The 23,028-nt window shown below is 47.4% G+C and overlaps 1 protein-coding gene across 2 annotated transcripts in view; it reads left to right on the top strand.

Annotated features, from left to right (window-relative positions):
• LOC135054710 (oocyte zinc finger protein XlCOF6-like) overlaps nucleotides 1–21,665 on the top strand; it is a 59,056-nt gene extending 37,391 nt beyond the window's left edge. For both annotated transcript variants that reach the window (XM_063957993.1, XM_063957994.1), the window contains exons 3-5: nucleotides 16,962–17,059; nucleotides 17,194–17,767; nucleotides 19,723–21,665. In XM_063957993.1, coding sequence (XP_063814063.1) covers nucleotides 16,962–17,059; nucleotides 17,194–17,767; nucleotides 19,723–21,500 — 2,450 coding nt within the window. In that variant the 3' untranslated portion in view covers nucleotides 21,501–21,665. The remainder of the gene's footprint in view (nucleotides 1–16,961; nucleotides 17,060–17,193; nucleotides 17,768–19,722) is intronic.
• The last annotated feature ends 1,363 nt before the right edge of the window (nucleotides 21,666–23,028 follow it).

Raw genomic sequence — 23,028 nt, 5'->3', positions numbered from 1 at the left:
GCACTGCAGCTGTGCGCCATTGCTCTCAGCACACTTCACACTCCGGTCACTGAGGGTGCAGGGCGCTGGGGGGGAGCGCCCTGAGACGCAATAAAAACGATATAAAAACCTTATATGGCTAAAAAAAATGCATCACATATAGCTCCTGGGCTATATGGATGCATTTATCCCCTGCCAGTTTCCTGAAAAAAGCGGGAGAAAAGGCCGCCGTGAAGGGGGCGGAGCCTTTCTCCTCAGCACACAAGCGCCATTTTCTTTCACAGCTCCGCTGGAAGGACGGCTCCCTGACTCTCCCCTGCAGTCCTGCACTACAGAAACAGGGTAAAACAGAGAGGGGGGCACTATTGGCAGCTAATATATAAATACAGCAGCTATAACAGGGAGTAACACTTATATAAGGTTATCCCTGTATATATATAGCGCTCTGGTGTGTGCTGGCAAACTCTCCCTCTGTCTCCCCAAAGGGCTAGTGAGGTCCTGTCCTCTATCAGAGCATTCCCTGTGTGTGTGCTGGGTGTCGGTACGATTGTGTCGACATGTATGAGGAGGAAAATGATGTGGAAGCAGAGCAATTGCCTGTGTTAGTGATGTCACCCCCTAGGGAGTCGACACCTGACTGGATGGTAGTAATTAAAGAATTACGTGACAATGTCAGCACTTTGCAAAAAACTGTTGACGACATGAGACAGCCGACAAATCAATTAGTGCCTGTTCAGGCGTCTCAGACACCGTCAGGGGCGCTAAAACGCCCGTTACCTCAGATGGTCGACACAGACCCTGACACGGATACTGAATCCAGTGTCGACGGTGACGAGACAAACGTAATGTCCAGTAGGGTCACACGTTACATGATCACGGCAATGAAGGAGGCATTGAACATTTCTGACACTACAAGTACCACAAAAAAGGGTATTATGTGGGGTGTGAAAAAACTACCAGTGGTTTTTCCTGAGTCAGATGAATTAAATGAGGTGTGTGATAAAGCGTGGGTTTCCCCCGATAAAAAACTGCTGATTTCTAATAAATTATTGGCACTATACCCTTTCCCGCCAGAGGTTAGGGCACGTTGGGAAACACCCCCTAGGGTAGATAAGGCGCTCACACGCTTATTAAAACAAGTGGCGTTACCGTCTCCTGATACGGCCGCTCTCAAGGAACCAGCTGATAGAAGGCTGGAAAATATCTTAAAAGGTATATACACACATACCGGTGTTATACTGCGACCAGCGATCGCCTCAGCCTGGATGTGCAGCGCTGGAGTGGCTTGGTCGGATTCCCTGACTGAAAATATTGATACCCTGGATAGGGACAGTATATTATTAACTATAGAGCATTTAAAAGATGCATTACTATATATGCGAGATGCACAGAGGGATATTTGCACCCTGGCATCTAGAGTAAGTGCGATGTCCATTTCTGCCAGAAGAACGTTATGGACGCGACAGTGGTCAGGTGATGCGGATTCCAAACGACATATGGAAGTATTGCCGTATAAAGGGGAGGAGTTATTTGGGGTCGGTCTATCGGACCTGGTGGCCACAGCAACGGCTGGAAAATCCACCTTTTTACCCCAGGTCACCTCTCAGCAGAAAAAGACACCGTCTTTTCAAACCCAGTCCTTTCGTCCCTATAAGGGCAAGAGGGAAAAAGGCCGCTCGTTCCTGCCCCGGGACAGAGGAAGGGGAAAAAGACTGCACCATGCAGCCTCTTCCCAGGAGCAGAAGCCCTCCCCCGCTTCTGCCAAGTCCTCAGCATGACGCTGGGGCTCTGCAAGCAGACTCGGGCACGGTGGGGGGCCGTCTCAAGAATTTCAGCGCGCAGTGGGCTCACTCGCAAGTGGACCCCTGGATCCTGCAGGTAGTATCACAGGGGTACAAATTGGAATTCGAGACGTCTCCCCCTCGCCGGTTCCTGAAGTCTGCTCTACCAACGTCTCCCTCCGACAGGGAGGCAGTATTGGAAGCTATTCACAAGCTGTATTCCCAGCAGGTGATAATCAAGGTACCCCTCCTACAACAGGGAAAGGGGTATTATTCCACGCTGTTTGTGGTACCGAAGCCGGACGGCTCGGTGAGACCAATTTTAAATCTAAAATCTTTGAACACTTACATAAAAAGGTTCAAATTCAAGATGGAGTCACTCAGAGCAGTGATAGCGAACCTGGAAGAAGGGGACTATATGGTATCTCTAGACATCAAGGATGCTTATCTCCATGTCCCAATCTACCCTTCTCACCAAGGGTACCTCAGGTTTGTGATACAAAACTGTCATTATCAGTTTCAGACGCTGCCGTTTGGATTGTCCACGGCACCACGGGTCTTTACCACGGTAATGGCCGAAATGATGATTCTTCTTCGAAGAAAAGGCGTATTATTTATCCCTTACTTGGACGATCTCCTGATAAGGGCAAGGTCCAGGGAACAGTTAGAGGTCGGAGTAGCACTATCTCAGGTAGTGCTACGTCAGCACGGGTGGATTCTAAATATCCCAAAATCACAGCTGATTCCAACAACACGTCTACTGTTCCTAGGGATGATTCTGGACACAGTCCAGAAAAAGGTGTTTCTCCCGGAGGAGAAGGCCAGGGAGTTATCCGAGCTAGTCAGGAACCTCCTAAAACCAGGACAAGTGTCAGTGCATCAGTGCACGAGAGTCCTGGGAAAAATGGTGGCTTCTTACGAAGCGATTCCATTCGGAAGATTCCATGCAAGAACTTTTCATTGGGATCTGCTGGACAAATGGTCCGGATCGCATCTTCAGATGCATCAGCGGATAACCCTATCTCCAAGGACAAGGGTATCTCTCCTGTGGTGGTTACAGAAGGCTCATCTTCTAGAGGGCCGCAGATTCGGCATTCAGGATTGGATGCTGGTAACCACGGATGCCAGCCTGAGAGGCTGGGGAGCAGTCACACAGGGAAGAAATTTCCAGGGCTTGTGGTCAAGCATGGAAACGTCTCTTCACATAAATATCCTAGAGCTAAGGGCCATTTACAATGCCCTAAGTCAAGCAAGGCCTCTGCTTCAGGGTCAACCGGTATTGATCCAGTCGGACAACATCACGGCTGTCGCCCACGTAAACAGACAGGGCGGCACAAGAAGCAGGAGGGCAATGGCAGAAGCTGCAAGGATTCTCCGCTGGGCGGAAAATCATGTGATAGCACTGTCAGCAGTGTTCATTCCGGGAGTGGACAACTGGGAAGCAGACTTCCTCAGCAGACACGACCTCCACCCGGGGGAGTGGGGACTTCATCCAGAAGTCTTCCAAGTGATTGTAAACCGTTGGGAAAAACCAAAGGTGGACATGATGGCGTCCCGTCTCAACAAGAAACTGGACAGATATTGCGCCAGGTCAAGGGACCCTCAGGCAATAGCGGTGGACGCTCTGGTAACTCCGTGGGTGTTCCAGTCGGTATATGTGTTCCCTCCTCTTCCTCTCATACCAAAAGTACTGAGAATCATAAGAAGGAGAGGAGTAAGAACGATACTCGTGGCTCCGGATTGGCCAAGAAGAACTTGGTACCCGGAGCTGCAAGAGATGCTCACGGAGGACCCGTGGCCTCTACCTCTAAGGAAGGACCTGCTCCAGCAGGGACCTTGTCTGTTCCAAGACTTACCGCGGCTGCGTTTGACGGCATGGCGGTTGAACGCCGGATCCTGAAGGAAAAAGGCATTCCAGATGAAGTCATCCCTACCCTGATCAAGGCCAGGAAGGATGTAACTGCAAAACATTATCATCGCATTTGGCGAAAATATGTTGCGTGGTGTGAGGCCAAGAAGGCCCCTACGGAGGAATTTCAACTGGGTCGTTTCCTACATTTCCTGCAAGCAGGATTGTCTATGGGCCTAAAATTAGGATCCATTAAGGTTCAAATTTCGGCCCTGTCGATCTTCCAGAAAGAACTGGCTTCAGTGTCTGAAGTTCAGACGTTTGTCAAAGGGGTACTGCATATACAGCCTCCTTTTGTGCCTCCAGTGGCACCTTGGGATCTCAATGTAGTTTTAGGGTTCCTAAAATCACATTGGTTTGAACCACTTGCTACAGTGGATTTGAAATATCTCACATGGAAAGTGGTAATGCTGTTGGCCCTGGCTTCAGCCAGGCGCGTATCAGAATTGGCGGCTTTATCCTATAAAAGCCCTTACCTGATATTTCATTCGGATAGGGCGGAATTGAGGACTCGTCCTCAATTTCTCCCTAAGGTGGTTTCAGCGTTTCACATGAATCAACCTATTGTGGTACCTGTGGCTACTAGGGACTTGGAGGACTCCAAGTTGCAGGACGTAGTCAGGGCCCTGAAAATATATGTTTCCAGGACGGCTGGAGTCAGAAAATCTGACTCACTGTTTATACTGTATGCACCCAACACGCTGGGTGCTCCTGCTTCTAAGCAGACGATTGCTCGTTGGATTTGTAGTACAATTCAACTTGCACATTCTGTGGCAGGCCAGCCACAGCCAAAATCTGTAAAAGCCCATTCCACAAGGAAGGTGGGCTCATCTTGGGCGGCTGCCCGAGGGGTCTCGGCTTTACAACTTTGCCGAGCAGCTACTTGGTCAGGGGCAAACACGTTTGCTAAATTCTACAAATTTGATACCCTGGCTGAGGAGGACCTGGAGTTCTCTCATTCGGTGCTGCAGAGTCATCCGCACTCTCCCGCCCGTTTGGGAGCTTTGGTATAATCCCCATGGTCCTTACGGAGTTCCCAGCATCCACTAGGACGTCAGAGAAAATAAGAATTTACTTACCGATAATTCTATTTCTCATAGTCCGTAGTGGATGCTGGGCGCCCATCCCAAGTGCGGATTGTCTGCAATACTTGTATATAGTTATTGTTACAAACAAATCGGGTTGTTTATTGTTGGAAGCCATCTTTTCAGAGGCTCCTACGGTTATCATACTGTTAACTGGGTTCAGATCACGAGTTGTACGGTGTGATTGGTGTGGCTGGTATGAGTCTTACCCGGGATTCAAGATCCTTCCTTATTATGTACGCTCGTCCAGGCACAGTATCTTAACTGAGGCTTGGAGGAGGGTCATAGGGGGAGGAGCCAGTGCACACCAGCTAGTCTAAAGCTTTTACTTTTTGTGCCCAGTCTCCTGCGGAGCCGCTATTCCCCATGGTCCTTACGGAGTTCCCAGCATCCACTACGGACTATGAGAAATAGAATTATCGGTAAGTAAATTCTTATTTTTTCTCCCATCTGAAGAATTAAATGAAGTGTGTGAAGAAGCGTGGGCTTTCCCCGATAAAAAATTGGTGATTTCAAAAAAATTACTAATGGCGTTCCCTTTCTCGCCAGGGGATAGGTCACGTTGGGAAACTCCCCCTAGGGTGGATAAAGCGCTCACACGTTTGTCTAAAAAGGTGGCACTACCGTCTCCGGATACGGCCGCCCTAAAGGAACCTGCTGATAGAAAGCAGGAGGCTATCCTAAAGTCTATATATACACACACTGGTGTTATACTGAGACCAGCTATTGCTTCAGCGTGGATGTGCAGTGCTGCTGCTGCTTGGTCAGATTCCCTGTCGGAAAATATTGACACCCTAGACAGGGACACTATATTGCTAACCGTAGAGCATATAAAAGACTCAGTCTTGTACATGAGAGATGCACAGAGGGAGATCTGCCGGCTGGCATCTAGAATAAGTGCATTGTCCATTTCTGCTAGGAGAGGCTTATGGACTCGGCAGTGGACAGGGGATGCAGATTCTAAAAGGCACATGGAAGTTTTGCCTTATAAGGGTGAGGAGTTATTCGGGGATGGTCTCTCGGACCTTGTTTCCACAGCAACAGCTGGGAAGTCAGCATTTTTGCCCCATGTCCCCTCACAGCCTAAGAAAGCGCCGTATTATCAGGTACAGTCCTTTCGACCCCAGAAAAACAGGCGGGGAAAGGGCGGGTCCTTTCTGTCTAGAGGCAGAGGAAGGGGAAAAAAGCTGCACCACGCAGCAGGTTCCCAGGAACAAAAGTCCTCCCCCGCTTCTTCCAAATCCGCCGCATGACGGTGGGGCTCCACAGGCGGAGCCAGGTACGGTGGGGGGCCGCCTCAAAAATTTCAGCGATCAGTGGGTTCGCTCACGGGTGGATCCCTGGATCCTTCAAGTAGTATCTCAGGGGTACAAGCTGGAATTCGAGGCGCCTCCCCCCCGCCGTTTCCTCAAATCGGCCTTACCGACAACTCCCTCGGGCAGGGAGGCTGTACTAGAGGCAATTCACAAGCTGTATTCCCAGCAGGTGATAGTCAAAGTACCCCTACTTCAACAAGGACGGGGTTACTATTCCACACTGTTTGTGGTACCGAAACCGGACGGTTCGGTGAGACCCATTTTAAATTTGAAATCCTTGAACACATACATAAAAAGATTCAAGTTCAAGATGGAATCGCTCAGGGCGGTTATTGCAAGCCTGGACGAGGGGGATTACATGGTATCCCTGGACATCAAGGATGCTTACCTGCATGTCCCAATTTACCTTCCTCACCAGGAGTACCTCAGATTTGTGGTACAGGATTGCCATTACCAATTCCAGACACTACCGTTGGGACTGTCCACGGCACCGAGGGTGTTTACCAAGGTAATGGCAGAAATGATGATACTCCTTCGAAAAAAGGGAGTTTTAATTATCCCGTACTTGGACGATCTCCTAATAAAGGCGAGGTCCAGGGAGCAGTTACTGGTCGGAGTAGCACTATCTCGGGAGGTGCTACAACAGCATGGCTGGATTCTAAACATTCCAAAGTCACAACTGGTTCCTTCCACACGCTTACTGTTCCTGGGGATGATTCTGGACACAGAACAGAAAAAAGTGTTTCTCCCGGAGGAGAAAGCCAAGGAGCTGTCATCTCTAGTCAGAGACCTCCTAAAACCAAAATGGGTATCGGTGCATCACTGCACACGAGTCCTGGGAAAAATTGTGGCTTCATACGAGGCAATTCCATTCGGCAGGTTCCATGCAAGGACCTTCCAGTGGGACCTCTTGGACCAGTGGTCAGGATCGCATCTTCAGATGCATCAACTGATAACCCTGTCTCCAAGGACCAGGGTGTCTCTACTGTGGTGGCTGCAGAGTGCTCATCTTCTAGAGGGCCGCAGATTCGGCATACAGGACTGGGTCCTGGTGACCACGGATGCCAGCCTTCGGGGCTGGGGCGCAGTCACACAGGGAATAAATTTCCAGAGACTTTGGTCAAGTCAGGAGTCGTCCCTACACATAAACATTCTGGAACTGAGGGCCATTTACAATGCCCTAAGTCAGGCAAGGCCCCTGCTTCAAAACCAGCCGGTTCTGATCCAATCAGACAACATCACGGCTGTCGCCCATGTAAACCGACAGGGCGGCACAAGAAGCAGAGTGGCGATGGCAGAAGCCACAAGGATTCTCCGATGGGCGGAAAATCACGTACTAGCATTGTCAGCAGTGTTCATTCCGGGAGTGGACAACTGGGAAGCAGACTTCCTCAGCAGACACGACCTACACCCGGGAGAGTGGGGACTTCATCCAGAAGTCTTCCTACTGTTGGTAAACCGTTGGGAAAGGCCACAGGTGGACATGATGGCGTCCCGCCTCAACAAAAAGCTAAAGAGATATTGCGCCAGGTCAAGGGACCCTCAGGCGATAGCTGTGGACGCTCTAGTGACACCGTGGGTGTACCAGTCGGTTTATATGTTCCCTCCTCTGCCTCTCATACCAAAGGTACTGAGAATAATAAGAAGGCGAGGAGTAAGAACGATACTCGTGGTTCCGGATTGGCCAAGAAGAGCTTGGTACCCGGAACTTCAAGAAATGTTATCAGAGGACCCATGGCCTCTACCGCTCAGACAGGATCTGCTACAGCAGGGGCCCTGTCTGTTCCAAGACTTACCGCGGCTGCGTTTGACGGCATGGCGGTTGAATTCCGGATCCTAAAGGAAAAGGGCATTCCGGAGGAAGTCATTCCTACGCTGATAAAAGCCAGGAAAGACGTAACCGCAAACCATTATCACCTCATTTGGCGAAAATATGTTGCGTGGTGTGAGGCCAGGAAGGCTCCTACAGAGGAATTTCAGCTGGGTCGTTTTCTGCACTTCCTACAGTCGGGAGTGACTATAGGCCTAAAATTGGGTTCCATTAAGGTCCAGATTTCGGCTCTGTCGATTTTCTTCCAGAAAGAACTGGCTTCACTGCCTGAAGTTCAGACTTTTGTAAAGGGAGTGCTTCATATTCAGCCCCCTTTTGTGCCTCCTGTGGCACCTTGGGATCTCAATGTGGTGTTGAGTTTCCTAAAATCACATTGGTTTGAACCACTTAAAACCGTGGATCTGAAATATCTCGCGTGGAAAGTGGTCATGTTATTGGCCTTGGCTTCGGCCAGGCGTGTGTCAGAATTGGCGGCTTTGTCATGTAAAAGCCCTTATCTGATTTTCCATATGGATAGGGCAGAATTGAGGACTCGTCCCCAGTTTCTCCCTAAGGTGGTATCAGTTTTTCACTTGAACCAACCTATTGTGGTGCCTGCGGCTACTAGGGACTTGGAGGATTCCAAGTTACTGGACGTAGTCAGGGCCTTGAAAATTTATGTTTCCAGGACGGCTGGAGTCAGGAAAATTGACTCGCTTTTTATCCTGTATGCACCCAACAAAATAGGTGCTCCTGCTTCTAAGCAGACTATTGCTCGCTGGATTTGTAGCACAATTCAGCTGGCGCATTCTGCGGCTGGATTGCCGCATCCTAAATCAGTAAAAGCCCATTCCACGAGGAAGGTGGGCTCATTTTGGGCGGCTGCCCGAGAGGTCTCGGCTTTACAACTTTGCCGAGCTGCAAGTTGGTCAGGGGCAAACACGTTTGCTAAATTCTACAAATTTGATACCCTGGCTGAGGAGGACCTTGAGTTCTCTCATTCGGTGCTGCAGAGTCATCCGCACTCTCCCGCCCGTTTGGGAGCTTTGGTATAATCCCCATGGTCCTTACGGAGTCCCCAGCATCCACTAGGACGTCAGAGAAAATAAGAATTTACTCACCGGTAATTCTATTTCTCGTAGTCCGTAGTGGATGCTGGGCGCCCATCCCAAGCGCGGATTGTCTGCAATACTTGTTTATAGTTATTGCCTAACTAAAGGGTTATTGTTGAGCCATCTGTTGAGAGGCTCAGTTTTATTTCATACTGTTAACTGGGTATAGTATCACGAGTTATACGGTGTGATTGGTGTGGCTGGTATGAGTCTTACCCGGGATTCAAAATCCTTCCTTATTGTGTCAGCTCTTCCGGGCACAGTATCCTAACTGAGGTCTGGAGGAGGGGCATAGAGGGAGGAGCCAGTGCACACCAGATAGTACCAAATCTTTCTTATAGAGTGCCCAGTCTCCTGCGGAGCCCGTCTATTCCCCATGGTCCTTACGGAGTCCCCAGCATCCACTACGGACTACGAGAAATAGAATTACCGGTGAGTAAATTCTTATTTTTTGCCTCCTGGATTGTTCTTCCGGTGAGAGCCTAGATCTACCTGTTTGCTTAAGTTCAGCTGTGCTAGCAGACACTGGACGATGCAGAGGCGGAGAAGAAACTCTGGAGAAAACTTTTTCCTGACGCTCTAGACCTCTCTGAGACGTAGGTCTATCTTCACACACAGGGAGATTAAATCTTCTAACTGAACTGGAAGATCACGGGTAGCCAACTTGTCCTTAATGCACTCCGAAACTCCTAACCAGAAAGCAGCAGTTAGTGCTTCATTGTTCCACTTTAATTCGGAATCCAAGGTCTGGAATTGGACTACAAATTGTCCCACAGGACGGGTGCCTTGTTTAATACGGAGTATCTCTGTAGAGGCGGACGCCGCACAACCTGGCTCGTCGAATATGCATCTGAATGCGGAAACAAATTTGACGTAATCAGTGAGTAAAGGGTCAGACCTTTTTCCACAGCGGTGATGCCCAACTTAAAGCTGAACCAGTTAGCAGGGAGACAATGTAAGCTATCTTGGTCCTAGCAGATGGGAAATTCTGTGGTTGTAGTTCAAATTGGATGTCACATTGAATGAGAAATCCTCTACAGAGCTTGGGGTTGCCATCATATTTATTAGGAGCAGGAAGCTGTAAGCGAGAGACAGACACAGAAGAATGAACAGCTGGTGGAGTGGACACAACAGGGGCAGGTGACCTGACTGACTGCTGGAGGGCATCCAAGCGAGTGGACACTTCCTGTAGGTAGGTAGTGACTTGCTGCTGTGTGGCTTCCTGTGTCTCTATTCTTGAAATAACTTCCTGAAGAGCCGCTGGGCCCACACTGTGGTCATGTGCCGAGTCCATCGGCCTTGAACAATCTGTCACGGGCTGGTCTGATTGTGTTTCCGGTAATGACCTGGGTGAGCCAGTGGAGGGCGCAGGGAGGCAGAAGTTAGGTGGCTTGAGATATGGACAAGTCATATGCTGGAGCACTCTGGAAGATTACACAGTGAGCACAGAGAATTTGTGAGACCTGAAGCAGAGGCGCGGAGTCTAACTCGCCAGGGGTTTTCACCAGTGACACCCGCCAGGGGATATGGTCTTCGCTGCGCCTGACGGGCAGGTCGCGGCCATCTGCTCAGGTTCCTCTGTGGAGGCTGTGAGACACTCGGGTATACAGGGATGCGTATTACCGGATTATGCTGAAGTGTTTAACCATCGATAGTGAGTCCGATGGTGACGTGAAAAGGTAAGTATATCGGAGATGGTGAACTCAGGAGTACTTGGGTAGCTTGGGATATCCGGAGCCTGTGAGGGGAATCCTGGACTGAGCACCGCAGACTGATAACACACTGAGATGAAGATAGTGGAAGTCTCTGGTGGCAGGTAAGTAACCAGGAAAAGCAGGTACAGCAGGACACTGGTAAACGGATCTCTGGAGCAAGCCTGGAGCCTTGAGAGCGACGCTGGAGAACTTGCAGGAGAACAGACAAGTTGTTCAAGGAAATGAGGACTCTGGGAAGCCTGCTTATATCCCCCCAGAAGGATGCTGATTGGTTGCTGCTGACAGCAGCAGCATGCAAAGAACCAGGAAGTAATTACCTGGATAACCTGGATCATGTGACTCTGGATCATGTGACTCTGCCAGAGTCAGTGGAAATCATGCTAGTAACCACAGAAAGCACCAGTGGCTGATCTGCGGCACAGAATACACCAGCGTTCCGGTAAGTGGCGTGTGCGAGCAGTGCGTGACCTGTGGTTCCTGACAGTCCTCCTCTGTCATCTACAACTGACAGTGAGTTGCTTACAAGCCCATAGTGGCTGATCAGTTGGAAGAAGTCTTCGCTGGTCCCAGCTAAGAGCACGGTGCACCTAGGGGCGCTTCTGGACCCACACAGTCTGAGACTGTTCCTGTCTCCAGACAAGGTCCTGAAAATCCAGGACAGGATAAGACACTTCATCCGTCACCCCAGAGTGTCGATTCACTCGGCGATGCAAGTACTTGGCCTGATGGTGTCCGACATTCGACATGGTGGAGTACGCTCAATTTCATTCCCATCCTCTGCAACGATTAATTCTTGGTAAATGGGACAGCCTGCCTCATCAGATCAGATCCCAAATGATCTTGTTGACTCCGGAGGTTCGTTTGTCGCTGACCTGGTGGCTCCAGGACCAGCAATTGAGCAGGGGACGTCCCTTCTGGATCCCCGACTGGGTCCTCCTGACGACAGATGCCAGTCTGAGGGGATGGGGAGCGGTGTTGGAACAACACTCTTTTCAGGTTCTGTGGACCAAGGAAGAGTCACTCCTCCCAATAAACATACTAGAGCTGAGGGCGGTGTTCAATGCATTATCACTCACCCTGCCTCTGGTACGGAACAGACCGGTTCAGGTACGGTCAGACAACGCCACGACAGTGGCATACATAAACCATCAGGGTGGCACTCAAAGCCGCATTGCTATGAAGGAAGTGTCAAAAATCCTTTGTTGGGCAGAACGCTATTTGCCAAGTATATCGGCAGTGTTCATTCCGGGTTTCCTGAACTGGGAAGCGGACTACCTCAGTCGCCAAGACGTACACGCCGGAGAGTGGAGTCTTCATCCAGAAGTCTTACAACTCCTAGTGGACAGGTGGGGTCTACCGGACATAGACCCCATGGCGTCTCAACACAATCACAGGGTTCTGGTCTTCAGATCAAGGACAAGGGATCCTCAATCAGCATTCGTGGATGCACTGGCAGTTCCATGGAACTTTGGGCTGCCTTACGTGCTCCCTTCAGTGTCACTCCTGCCCCGAGTTCTACAGAAGTTCAAACAGGAAGGAGGAATGCTGCTTCTAGTTGTTCCAGCGTGGCCAAGAAGGCATTGGTTCTCAGACCTTCAGGGTCTATCGACAGGGCATTCTTTTCTACTTCCTCAACAACTAGACCTTCTCATATAGGGCCCTTGTCTCTACCCAGACTGGCTTTGACGGCGTGGCTCTTGAAGCATCACTCCTGAGAGCCAAAGGCTTTTCAGAGGCGGTTATTCAAACGATGTTGAAAGCCCGCAAACCGACCTCTGCCCGGATTTATTACAGGGTTTGGAATTCTTACTTCACCTGGTGTGCTGGGAAGAATTACGATGTCCATAGATTCAGAACTTCCAGAATACCGGCTTCTCTGCAAAGAGGCCTGGACTTAGGTCTTCGTCTGGCCTCCCTCAAGGTTCCTATATCTGCTTTGTCGGTTTGGTTTCAGAGAAAAATTGCCTCTATACCTGATGTTCCGATGTTCATTCAGGATGTTATTCGTATTCAGCCTCCCTATGTCCCTCCTGTGGCTCCATGGGATTTGTCTGTTGTGCTGAATGCTCTGCAAGAGTCTCCTTTTGAACCTCTTGAATTGGTGGACCTTAAATGGCTTACAGCCAGGGTCCTGTTCTTGCTGGCCATTGCCTCTGCAAGACGGTTGTCAGACTTAAGCGCTTTGTCTTGTTGTCCACCCTTTCTCATATTCCATCGGGACCGGGCAGTTCTACGAATCTATCCCGGTTATTTGCCTAAGGTGGTGTCATCTTTTCACCTTAACCAAGAGATTGTGGTTCTGGCCTTTGTCTCTTCGGATTTGTCTCCCAAAGAATGTACTTTGGATGTGGTTAGTGCTCTCCGTGTCTATGTGGAGAGGACTGCCTCTATCAGGAGGTCGGATTCCCTTTTTGTTTTGTTTGGTTTTCACTAACGTGGCTGGCCTGCGAAGAAGCGAACCTTGACCAGATGGATTAGAATGGTGACTGCACAAGCTTATGCGCAGGCTGGACTTCCAGCTCCTGCTGCAGTTAAAGCCCATTCTACTCAGTCTGTGGGACCTTCTTGGGCAGCCCGCTGTGGCGCGTCCACTGAACAATTGTGCAAGGCGGCTACGTGGTACTCAGTGAACACGTTCATTAGGTTCTATGCTTTTGATACTTTCGCCTCCCAGGATGCATCCTTTGGACGCTGGGTTCTCTTACCCGCTAAGGCGCTTCCCCTCCCTTGAGGAACTGCTTTAGAACATCCCCGATGTTTTCCCTGTGGAACACATTGTACCCTGCTGCAGAAAAGGAGAGTCATGGTATACTTACCATGGTTAACTCTCTTTCTGCGAGGTACACTGGGCGCCCACCCTGACGCACCTAGTTTCTTCGGGTTGTATGGCATTATCCGCTGGTACCCTCTCCTGTCGTGAGATTGTGGTTCTGTGTGACTAACATCTGCCTTCTCTTTTACCTGCTACTGCATTGGACTGGTTAACGAAACTGAGTTCTCAGTGCCTGGAGGCGGGGTTATAGAGGAGGCGGTGCAGTGCATCCTGGGACAGTCAAAGCTGATGGTGCCTCTGGATCCAAGATCCCGCTCTACACCTCAATGTTTTCCCTGTGGAACCCAGTTTACCTCGCAGAAAGAGAGTTAACCATGGTAAGTCTACCATAACTCTCCTTTTTAAAAATAAAACAACTTAAAAAATTCTAAGACTGGTAGTCCACTATTTAAAAAAAACCCCTAACATTTATGCAAAATATGCAGAATTAGGCAGAACCTGTCCGCCTACTTCTGTGACATCAAAAGTTGGAGAGAAGTTGGCTGGCCTGATGACAAAGTTGGTTAGGTGTGTGGCAGCGTTTTAGTTAGACGGTTGGTCAGTTGGATGGTTGGAGGAAAGTTGTTCTGATGTATGGCTAGCATTACTAGGACGACACAGTAGTATTGCATTACAGATTACTGCAGACTCCTGCGGTTACATGCTGGCTGTATTCCTGTGACTCCTGGCATGGGATACCAGCTCACACGGCACCATTCACCGCAAATACCCCCCATTTACGGCACCACCATGCCTGGTCAGCACCTGAACTTCAGAAGTCCATCTATCCTCTGGACCGTATCTGCAGATCTCACCCGCCACCAGAGCATAGTAACATAGTATTTGAGGTTGAATAGAGGCAAATTGCCCATCGTGTTCAAACTGTTTTAAGTTGTGATGATTCTACATACTTGCTAAATAATGTTTTATGACTACTTAGCTACTATAACCAGCGGTGCAAGTATGCGGGTACGGGTGGGTACGGCGTACCCTTAAGAATTTCGCCGTGGGTACGCCGTACCCACACCGATGGGCCGCCGCTTGCTACCGCTGATGTGAGGGGAGGAGAGCGCAGCCTGCGCCTCTCCTGCCCCTCAATGTCTTCTTTCAAATCAGCGCCGCCCGTGAGCCAATCAGAGCTCACGGAGCTTTGATTGGCTCACGAATCGGCGCTGAAGATTGAACTCACCCGCCGGAGACTGAGGGGAAGGAGAGGCGCAGGCTGCGCTCTCTTCCCCTCACACAAGTCAGCAGCAGCGGTGAGCAGGGGAAGGGGAGGGGGGGGGATTCTGCTGCTTCAGGAATACCTGGCACTGTGGGGGGGCAATGTATACCTGGCACTGTGGGGGGCAATGTATACCTGGCACTGTGGGGGGCAATGTATACCTGGCACTGTGGGGGGCAATGTATACCTGGCACTGTGGGGGGCAATGTATATCTGGCACTGTGGCGGGCAATGTATATCTGGCACTGTGGCGGGCAATGTATAGGGCAATGTATATCTGGCACTGTGGGGGCAATGTTTATCTGGCACTGTGGGGCATTCGTGTATCTAGCACTGTGGGGCATTCGTGTATCTGGCACTGTGGGGCATTCGTGTATCTGGCATTGTGGGGCATTCGTGTATCTAGCACTGTGGGGCATTCGTGTATCTGGCACTGTGGGGCATTCGTGTATCTGGCACTGTGGGGCAATGTGTATCTGGCACTGTGGGGCAACGTGTATCTGGCACTGTGGGGGTCATATGTGTATCTGCCCCTCCCCCATATGTGTATCACGCCCACATTTCCATTGGCCACGCCCCATATGGCATTTGGCCACGCCCATTTTTTGACACAGTACCTGTAAGACATTTTTTCTACTTGCACCACTGACTATAACTCATGTTACCCCCGGATTAACCACGTTGATATTTTAAGTATTATAACCTTGGATAGCTTTTTCATTCAGATATTTATCCATTCCTTTTTTAAATCCAATTACAGAGTCCACCATTACCACCTTCCCTGGCAGCGAATTCCACATCCTGATTGCCCTAACAGTGAAGAACCCTTTCCTCCGTTGCGTTCGGAACTTTCCTCCAGTCGCAGCGAGTGCCCACGTGTCCTAAACTGTGTTCTTTTAATAAATAATTCCTCTGATAACTCTTTGTGATGTCCCTTTACATATTTGAAGATATTAATATCTCCTCTTAGCGCCTCTTTTCTAGTGTATACATATTCAGCCTAGTAAGTCTTTCCTTATAGTCCAGTCCTTCTAGGCCTTTAATCAATTTAGTAGCTCGCCTTTGAACACTTTTGAGTTCACTGATGTCTTTTTTATACAATGGTGCCCAAAACTGAACACAATATTCCAGGTGCGGACGTACCAATGCTTTATACAGCGGCAGGATTACATCCGAGTCCCTTGTCTCAATTCCCCTTTTTATGCACGCTAGCACCTTACTTGCCTTCTGAACTGCGTTTTGACATTGTGTACGGTTATTAAGCCTATTATCAATGAATACCCCCAAATCCTTTTCCAACTCTGTTTCCCCTAGGCGTTCCCCATTTAATATGTAGAGCTCTACCCTGTCTATTCATAATTCAAGCAGGTCAGTCAGGGTGTCACAGAGTCTGAGGAGGAGTGGCGACGGGATGTCTGGGTTCCTGTACACAATGGGGTGTATTTATTATTAATGGGGTGTATGTGATAAAAAAATCCAGCATCTCCATAGATAAACTATTTACTAAACACTCTGGCTTACATTTATTCCGGTTAACAATTGAACACAGTATAACCAAATAAACATCATATTCCAAATAAAACAGATACAATATAACTGTACAATTTAGTAACACAATCCAATACAATATTACCCATCATATAACTAATAACATATTGTCAAATAGTGGAGTCCATGGGTAGGACCAGTGCTAGGAAAGTAAGTGTCTTTTAACACTGCGTGACACGAGGTGCAGGCTGTGTCGTCACACCCTGTTTTTATATCTTAGTGTTAGGACCCACCTGATGATGAGGTCACCTGGACGCTATGGGAGGACTCATATATTTTTGGCCAACAATTATGCCAAGCACCTCATTTTTGTTCTATGCTAAATTGCAGAGCTTAATATTATTGTTGTTATTTGCAGGGCTCGGTGTCTAGAGTGTGCACCTGCAATTTTTCTTCTTTCTCTGCTATTTATGTCAGCTTGCTTGATTGTTTAATGGTTTGTTCAGTCCATCTCATGGGTTTTATTAGTAATAAACTGAACACTTTTCCAAAAGATGGTCATAGAAGGGCAGGAGTCAGGCCAACAAGACTAGTGTACTTGTGTCCTGCTCCAGGACAAGCGCCCTCTATGCCCCAAAGTACAGCAGTGTCCCCCAAATAGATTCAGAGAAAAAGATTTCATTGTAAGTACAAAAATGCTATTATTCAGTCTCTGTGTGTCTCTTACAGATGGACCCAGTAACAGAAATACCCCAGAGAGATGTCACCGTCTTCTGTATTCCCAGGACTATGCAGAGGAGAATCAAAGTGTCCCACAGGATGATCAGGTAGGTGGGATTTAGGGTCAAAATACCAAAGTGACTGTCACTATATGATCTGTAGACAAACTGCATATGTATAATCCTATTGTTTACTCTCAATGGAATTGGATGTTATTACAGAGTTTTTGTGTGTCATTTAGGGTGAAGCTCTAACTAATATTAAAGTAGAAGATACAGAGGGAGAAGAAGAGATGTATGTGACTGATATGAAGGCAGAAGATACAGAGGGAGAAAAAGAGACGTATGTGACTGATATGAAGGCAGAATATATAGAGGAAGAAGAGACATATGTGACTGATATGAATGCAGAAGATACAGAGGGAGAAAAAGAGACGTATGTGACTGATATGAAGGCAGAAGATATAGAGGGAGAAGAAGAGACGTATGTGACTGATATGAAGGCAGAAGATACAGAGGGAGAAAAAGAGACATATGTGACTGATATGAAGGCAGAAGATATAGAGGGAGAAGAAGAGATGTATGTGACTGATATGAAGGTAGAAGATACAGAGGGAGAAGAAGAGACGTATGTGACTGATATGAAGACAGAAGCTATAGAGGGAGAAAAAGAGACGTATGTGACTGATATGATGGCAGAAGAAGATACATATGTGACTGATATGAAGGCAGAAGATACAGAGGGAGAAAAAGAAACGTATGTGAGGGGTGATCAGCTGTGTAAGGAGGAGGAAATCCCTACAGATACCAGCACAGGTGAGTAATAAACACGTCTTACAGAAATGAATCACATATTGTCCTTGCTCAGTCACTACAACAGTTACTTACCCTACACACTCAACTGTTAGCACAGACTAATGAGAGAAATGTATCTACCCAATGGGGGAGTCAGTGGTCATAATCCCCTATTAGACTCCTGCTCTCCCCCTCCCATAATATCATTGTGTGCTACCAGCGCAAAGATCTGACCAGTCTCCTGGTTATTGGGATGTAGTCATAATGTCAACATTTTCAGTGTTAACATTCATAATGTCACAACTTAAAAGCACCTATTGAGAATATTTTTTTTATTCATAATAACAAAATACAGTTGCAAGAAAAAGTATGTGAACCCTTTGGATTTTCCTGGATTTGTGCATAAATTGGTCATAAATGTGTTCTGATCTTCATCTAAGTCAAAACAATAGACAAACACAGTCTGCTGAAACTAATACCACACAATGTTTTTATTGCACACACCATGTAAATATTCACAGTGCAGGGTGGACAAAGTATGTGAACCCCTAGGCTAATGACTTCTCCAAGAGCTAATTTGAGTCAGGAGTCAGCCAACCTGGAGTCCAATCAATGAGACGAGATTGGAGGTGTTGGTTAAAGCTGCCCTGCCCTATAAAAAACACACACCAGTTTTGAGTTTGCAATTCTCAAGAAGCATTGCCTGATGTGTACCATGCCTCGCAGAAAAGAGCTCTCAGAAGACCTACGATTAAGAATTGTTGACTTGCATAAAGCTGGAAAGGGTTACAAAAGCATCTCTAAAAGCCTTCATGTTCATAAGTCCACGGTAAGACAAATTGTCTATATATGGAAAAAGTTCAGCACTGTTGCTACTCCCTAGGAGTGGGCGTCCTGTAAAGATGACTGCAAGAGCACAGCGCAGAATGCTCAAAAAAATCCTAGAGTGTCAGCTAAAGACTTACAGAAATCTCTGGCACATGATAACATCTCTGTTGCCAAATCTACCATACGTAAATTTGAAGTTTGCAAAAGAGCACCTGAATGTTCCACAGTACTACTGGCAAAATATTCTGTGGACAGATGAAACCAAAGTTGAGTTGTTTGGAAGGAACACACAACACTATGTTTGGAGAAAAAAAGGCACAGCACACCAACATCAAAACCTCATCCCAACTGTGAAGTATGGTGGAGGGGGCATCATGGTTTGGGGCTGCTTTGCTGCCTCAGGGCCTGGACAGATTGCTATCATCGACAGAAAATGAATTCCCAAGTTATCAAGACATTTTGCAGGAGAACTTAAGGCCATCTGTCCACCAATTGAAGCTCAACAGAAGATGGGTGATGCAACAGGACAACGACCCGAAGCACAGAAGTAGATCAACAACAGATAGGCTTCAACAGAAGAAAATACGCCTTCTGGAGTGGCCCAGTCAGAGTCCTGAACTCAACCCGATTGAGATGCTGTGGCATGACCTCAAGAAAGCGATTCACACCAGACAACCCAAGAATATTGCTGAATTGAAACAATTTTGTAAAGAGGAATGGTCCAAAATTCCCCCTGACCGTTGTGCAGGTCTGATAGGCAAGTATAGGAAACATTTGGTTGAAGTTATTGCTGCCAAAGGAGGGTCAACCAGTTATTAAATCCAAGGGTTCACATACTTTGTCCACCCTGCACTGTGAATGTTTACATGGTGTGTTCGATAAAAACATGAGAACATCTAATTGTTTGTGTGGTATTAGTTTCAGCAGACTGTGTTTGTCTATTGTGACTTAGATGAAGATCAGAACACATTTTATGACCAATTTATGCACAAATCCAGGAAATTCCAAAGGGTTCACATACTTTTTCTTGCAACTGTAGCTTTATATACAGTACTTGTTTTGTATTGGGTGGACATGAGTGCCTCACATAAGCAATTACACGTGTTTTGGGCAAACATTGATATTTCTATATATTGTATTCCCAACAGATGGATGCAACAGAAGAAATGTATGGACGGAACGTCTCCCTTTATCTCCAGACTGTAACATAGAAGATAACATCACAAGAGATTCTCCAGTAGAAAACCCTATTACATCAATTATGCATCCAGGTCTTTGCAGTACAGATTTGTCATCTGATCCCACTTATCATGAGGAATGCTCTAATAGAGTAGATACCAAATGCTTTACACAGGACACAATGCTTATTACCCAACAGCTAACTAAGCCATTTCCATGTCCTGAGTGTGGGAAATGTTTTACACGCAAATCAGATCTTGTTTTACATCAGAGAATTCACACAGGTGAGAAGCCATTTCCATGTTCTGAATGTGAGAAATATTTTGTATATAATTCAGATCTTGTTACACATCAGAGAAGTCATACATGTGTTAAGCCATTTCCATGTTCTGAGTGTGGGAAATGTTTTACACGGAAAATGAATCTTGTTATACATGAGAGAAGTCACACAGGTGAGAAGCCATTTCCATGTTCTGAGTGTGGAAAATGTTTTGCAAGGAAATCAGATCTTGCTATACATGAGAGAAGTCACACAGGTGAGGAGCCATTTCCATGTTCTGAGTGTGGGAAATGTTTTACACGGAAAATGAATCTTGTTATACATGAGAGAAGTCACACAGGTGAGAAGCCATTTCCATGTTCTGAGTGTGGGAAATGTTTTGCAAGGAAATCAGATCTTGCTATACATGAGAGAAGTCACACAGGTGAGGAGCCATTTCCATGTTCTGAGTGTGGGAAATGTTTTACACGGAAAATGAATCTTGTTATACATGAGAGAAGTCACACAGGTGAGAAGCCATTTCCATGTTCTGAGTGTGGGAAATGTTTTACACGGAAAATGAATCTTGTTATACATGAGAGAAGTCACACAGGTGAGAAACCCATTCCGTGTTCTGAGTGTGGGAAATGTTTTACTCGGAAATCAGCTCTTTACAAACATCAGAGAATTCACACAGGTGAGAAGCCGTTTCCATGCTATGAATGTGGGAAATGTTTTACAGCGAAATCCTCTCTTGTTAAACATGAGAGACGTCACACAGGTGAGAGACCGTTTCCATGTTCTAAGTGTGACAAATGTTTTGCATATGATTCAGAGCTTGTTATACATGAGAGAAGTCACACAGGTGAAAAGACGTTTCCATGTTCTGAGTGTGGGAAATGTTTTACACAGAAATCAGGTCTTGTTGTACATCAGAGAAGTCACACAGGTGTGAAGCCATATCCATGTTATGAGTGTGGGAAATGTTTTAAACGGAGATCAGAGCTTGTTGTACATGAGAGAAGTCACACTGGTGAGAAGCCATTTCCATGTTCTGAGTGTGGGAAATGTTTTGCAAGGAAAGACGATCTTGTTATACATAAAAGAAGTCACACAGATGAGAAGCCATTTCAATGTTCTGAATGTAAGAAATGTTTTACACGGAAAATGACTCTTGTTATACATGAGAGAAGTCACACAGGTGAGAAACCCATTCCATGTTCTGAGTGTGGGAAATGTTTCACTCGAAAATCAGCTCTTTATAAACATCAGAGAATTCACACAGGTGTGAAGCCATTTCCATGTTCTGAGTGTGGGAAATGTTTTACACAGAAATGTAGTCTTGTTGCACATCAGAGAAGTCACACAGGTGAGAGGCCGTTTACATGTTCTGTGTGTGGGAAATGTTATAGAGTCAAATCATCTCTTGTTGTACATGAGAGACTTCACACAGTTAAGAAACCATTTCAATGTTATGATTTAGGGTAGTGATAGAAATCAGACCATGTTAAATGAATAAACTAATCATACACATTTAAGCAGGTGAAACTTGCATGTTTGCAGGGAGAAAGTATTGAAAGAATACATTTATTAACAACTTATTAAGCTTAGTATTCATTGACTTCTCACATTTCTTTGACGTCCTAGTGGATGCTGGGAACTCCGTAAGGACCATGGGGAATAGCGGGCTCCGAAGGAGGCTGGGCACTCTAGAAAGATTTCAGACTACCTGGTGTGCACTGGCTCCTCCCACTATGACCCTCCTCCAGTTAGAATTCGTGCCCGGCCGAGGTTGGATGCACACTAGGGGCTCTCCTGAGCTCTTAGAAAGAATAGACTTAGGTTTTTTATTTTCAGTGAGACCTGCTGGCAACAGGCTCACTGCAGCGAGGGACTAAGGGGAGAAGAAGCGAACTCACCTGCTTGCTAGCCGGATTGGGCTTCTTAGGCTACTGGACACCATTAGCTCCAGAGGGATCGACCGCAGGCCCAGTCCTTGGTGTTCGGTCCCGGACCCGCGCCGCCGTCCCCCTTACAGAGCCAGAAGCAAGAAGATGGTCCGGAAAATCGGCGGCATGAAGACTCTGTCTTCACCAAGGTAGCGCACAGCACTGCAGCTGTGCGCCATTGCTCCTCTCACACTTCACACTCCGGTCACTGAGGGTGCAGGGCGCTGGGGGGGGGCCCTGAGGCAGCAATAATAACACCTTGGCTGGCTAAAATACCTCAATATATAACCCCAGAGGCTATATATGAGGTAAATACCCCTGCCAGAATTCCATAAAAAGCGGGAGAATAGGCCGCAAAAAAGGGGCGGAGCCTATCTCCTCAGCACACTGGCGCCATTTTTCCCTCACAGCTCGGCTGGAAGGAAGCTCCCTGGCTCTTCCCTGCAATATACAGTAACAGTAAGAGGGAAAAGAGAGGGGGGGGCATTAAATTTGGCAGTATATATACATATATTATATGAAAAGCAGCTATTAGGGACATAACTCAGTTAGTCCCTGTATATATATAGCGCTCTGGTGTGTGCTGGCATACTCTCACTCTGTCCCCCCAAAGGGCTTTTTGTGGGTCCTGTCCTCTGTTGAGCATTCCCTGTGTGTGTGGGGTGCGTCGGTACGGCTGTGTCGACATGTTTGATGAGGATAATGAGGTGGAGGCGGAGCAGATGCATTTTGAAGGGACGTCACCCCCTGCGGGGCAGACACCCGAGTGGATGAACTTATGGAAAGAAATGAATGCACGTATAGATTCTTTACATAAGAAATTTGACGACATGCCAAATGTGGGACAGCCGGGATCTCAGCTCGTGCCTGTCCAGGTGCCTCAGGGGTCGTCAGGGGCTCTAAAACGCCCGCTACCTCAGTTTGCAGACCCGGATGTCGACACGGATACTGATAACAGTGTCGACGACGATGAGTCAAACCTAATGCCTGTCAGGGACATTCACTGCATGATTGAGGCAATGAAAGAGGTGTTAAACATTTCTGATTTACATCCAGGTACCACAAAA

The sequence above is a fragment of the Pseudophryne corroboree genome, chromosome 3, assembly GCF_028390025.1.
Source record: "Pseudophryne corroboree isolate aPseCor3 chromosome 3, aPseCor3.hap2, whole genome shotgun sequence".
NCBI lineage: Eukaryota > Metazoa > Chordata > Amphibia > Anura > Myobatrachidae > Pseudophryne > Pseudophryne corroboree.
This window is presented reverse-complemented; position numbering and strand designations above follow the sequence as displayed.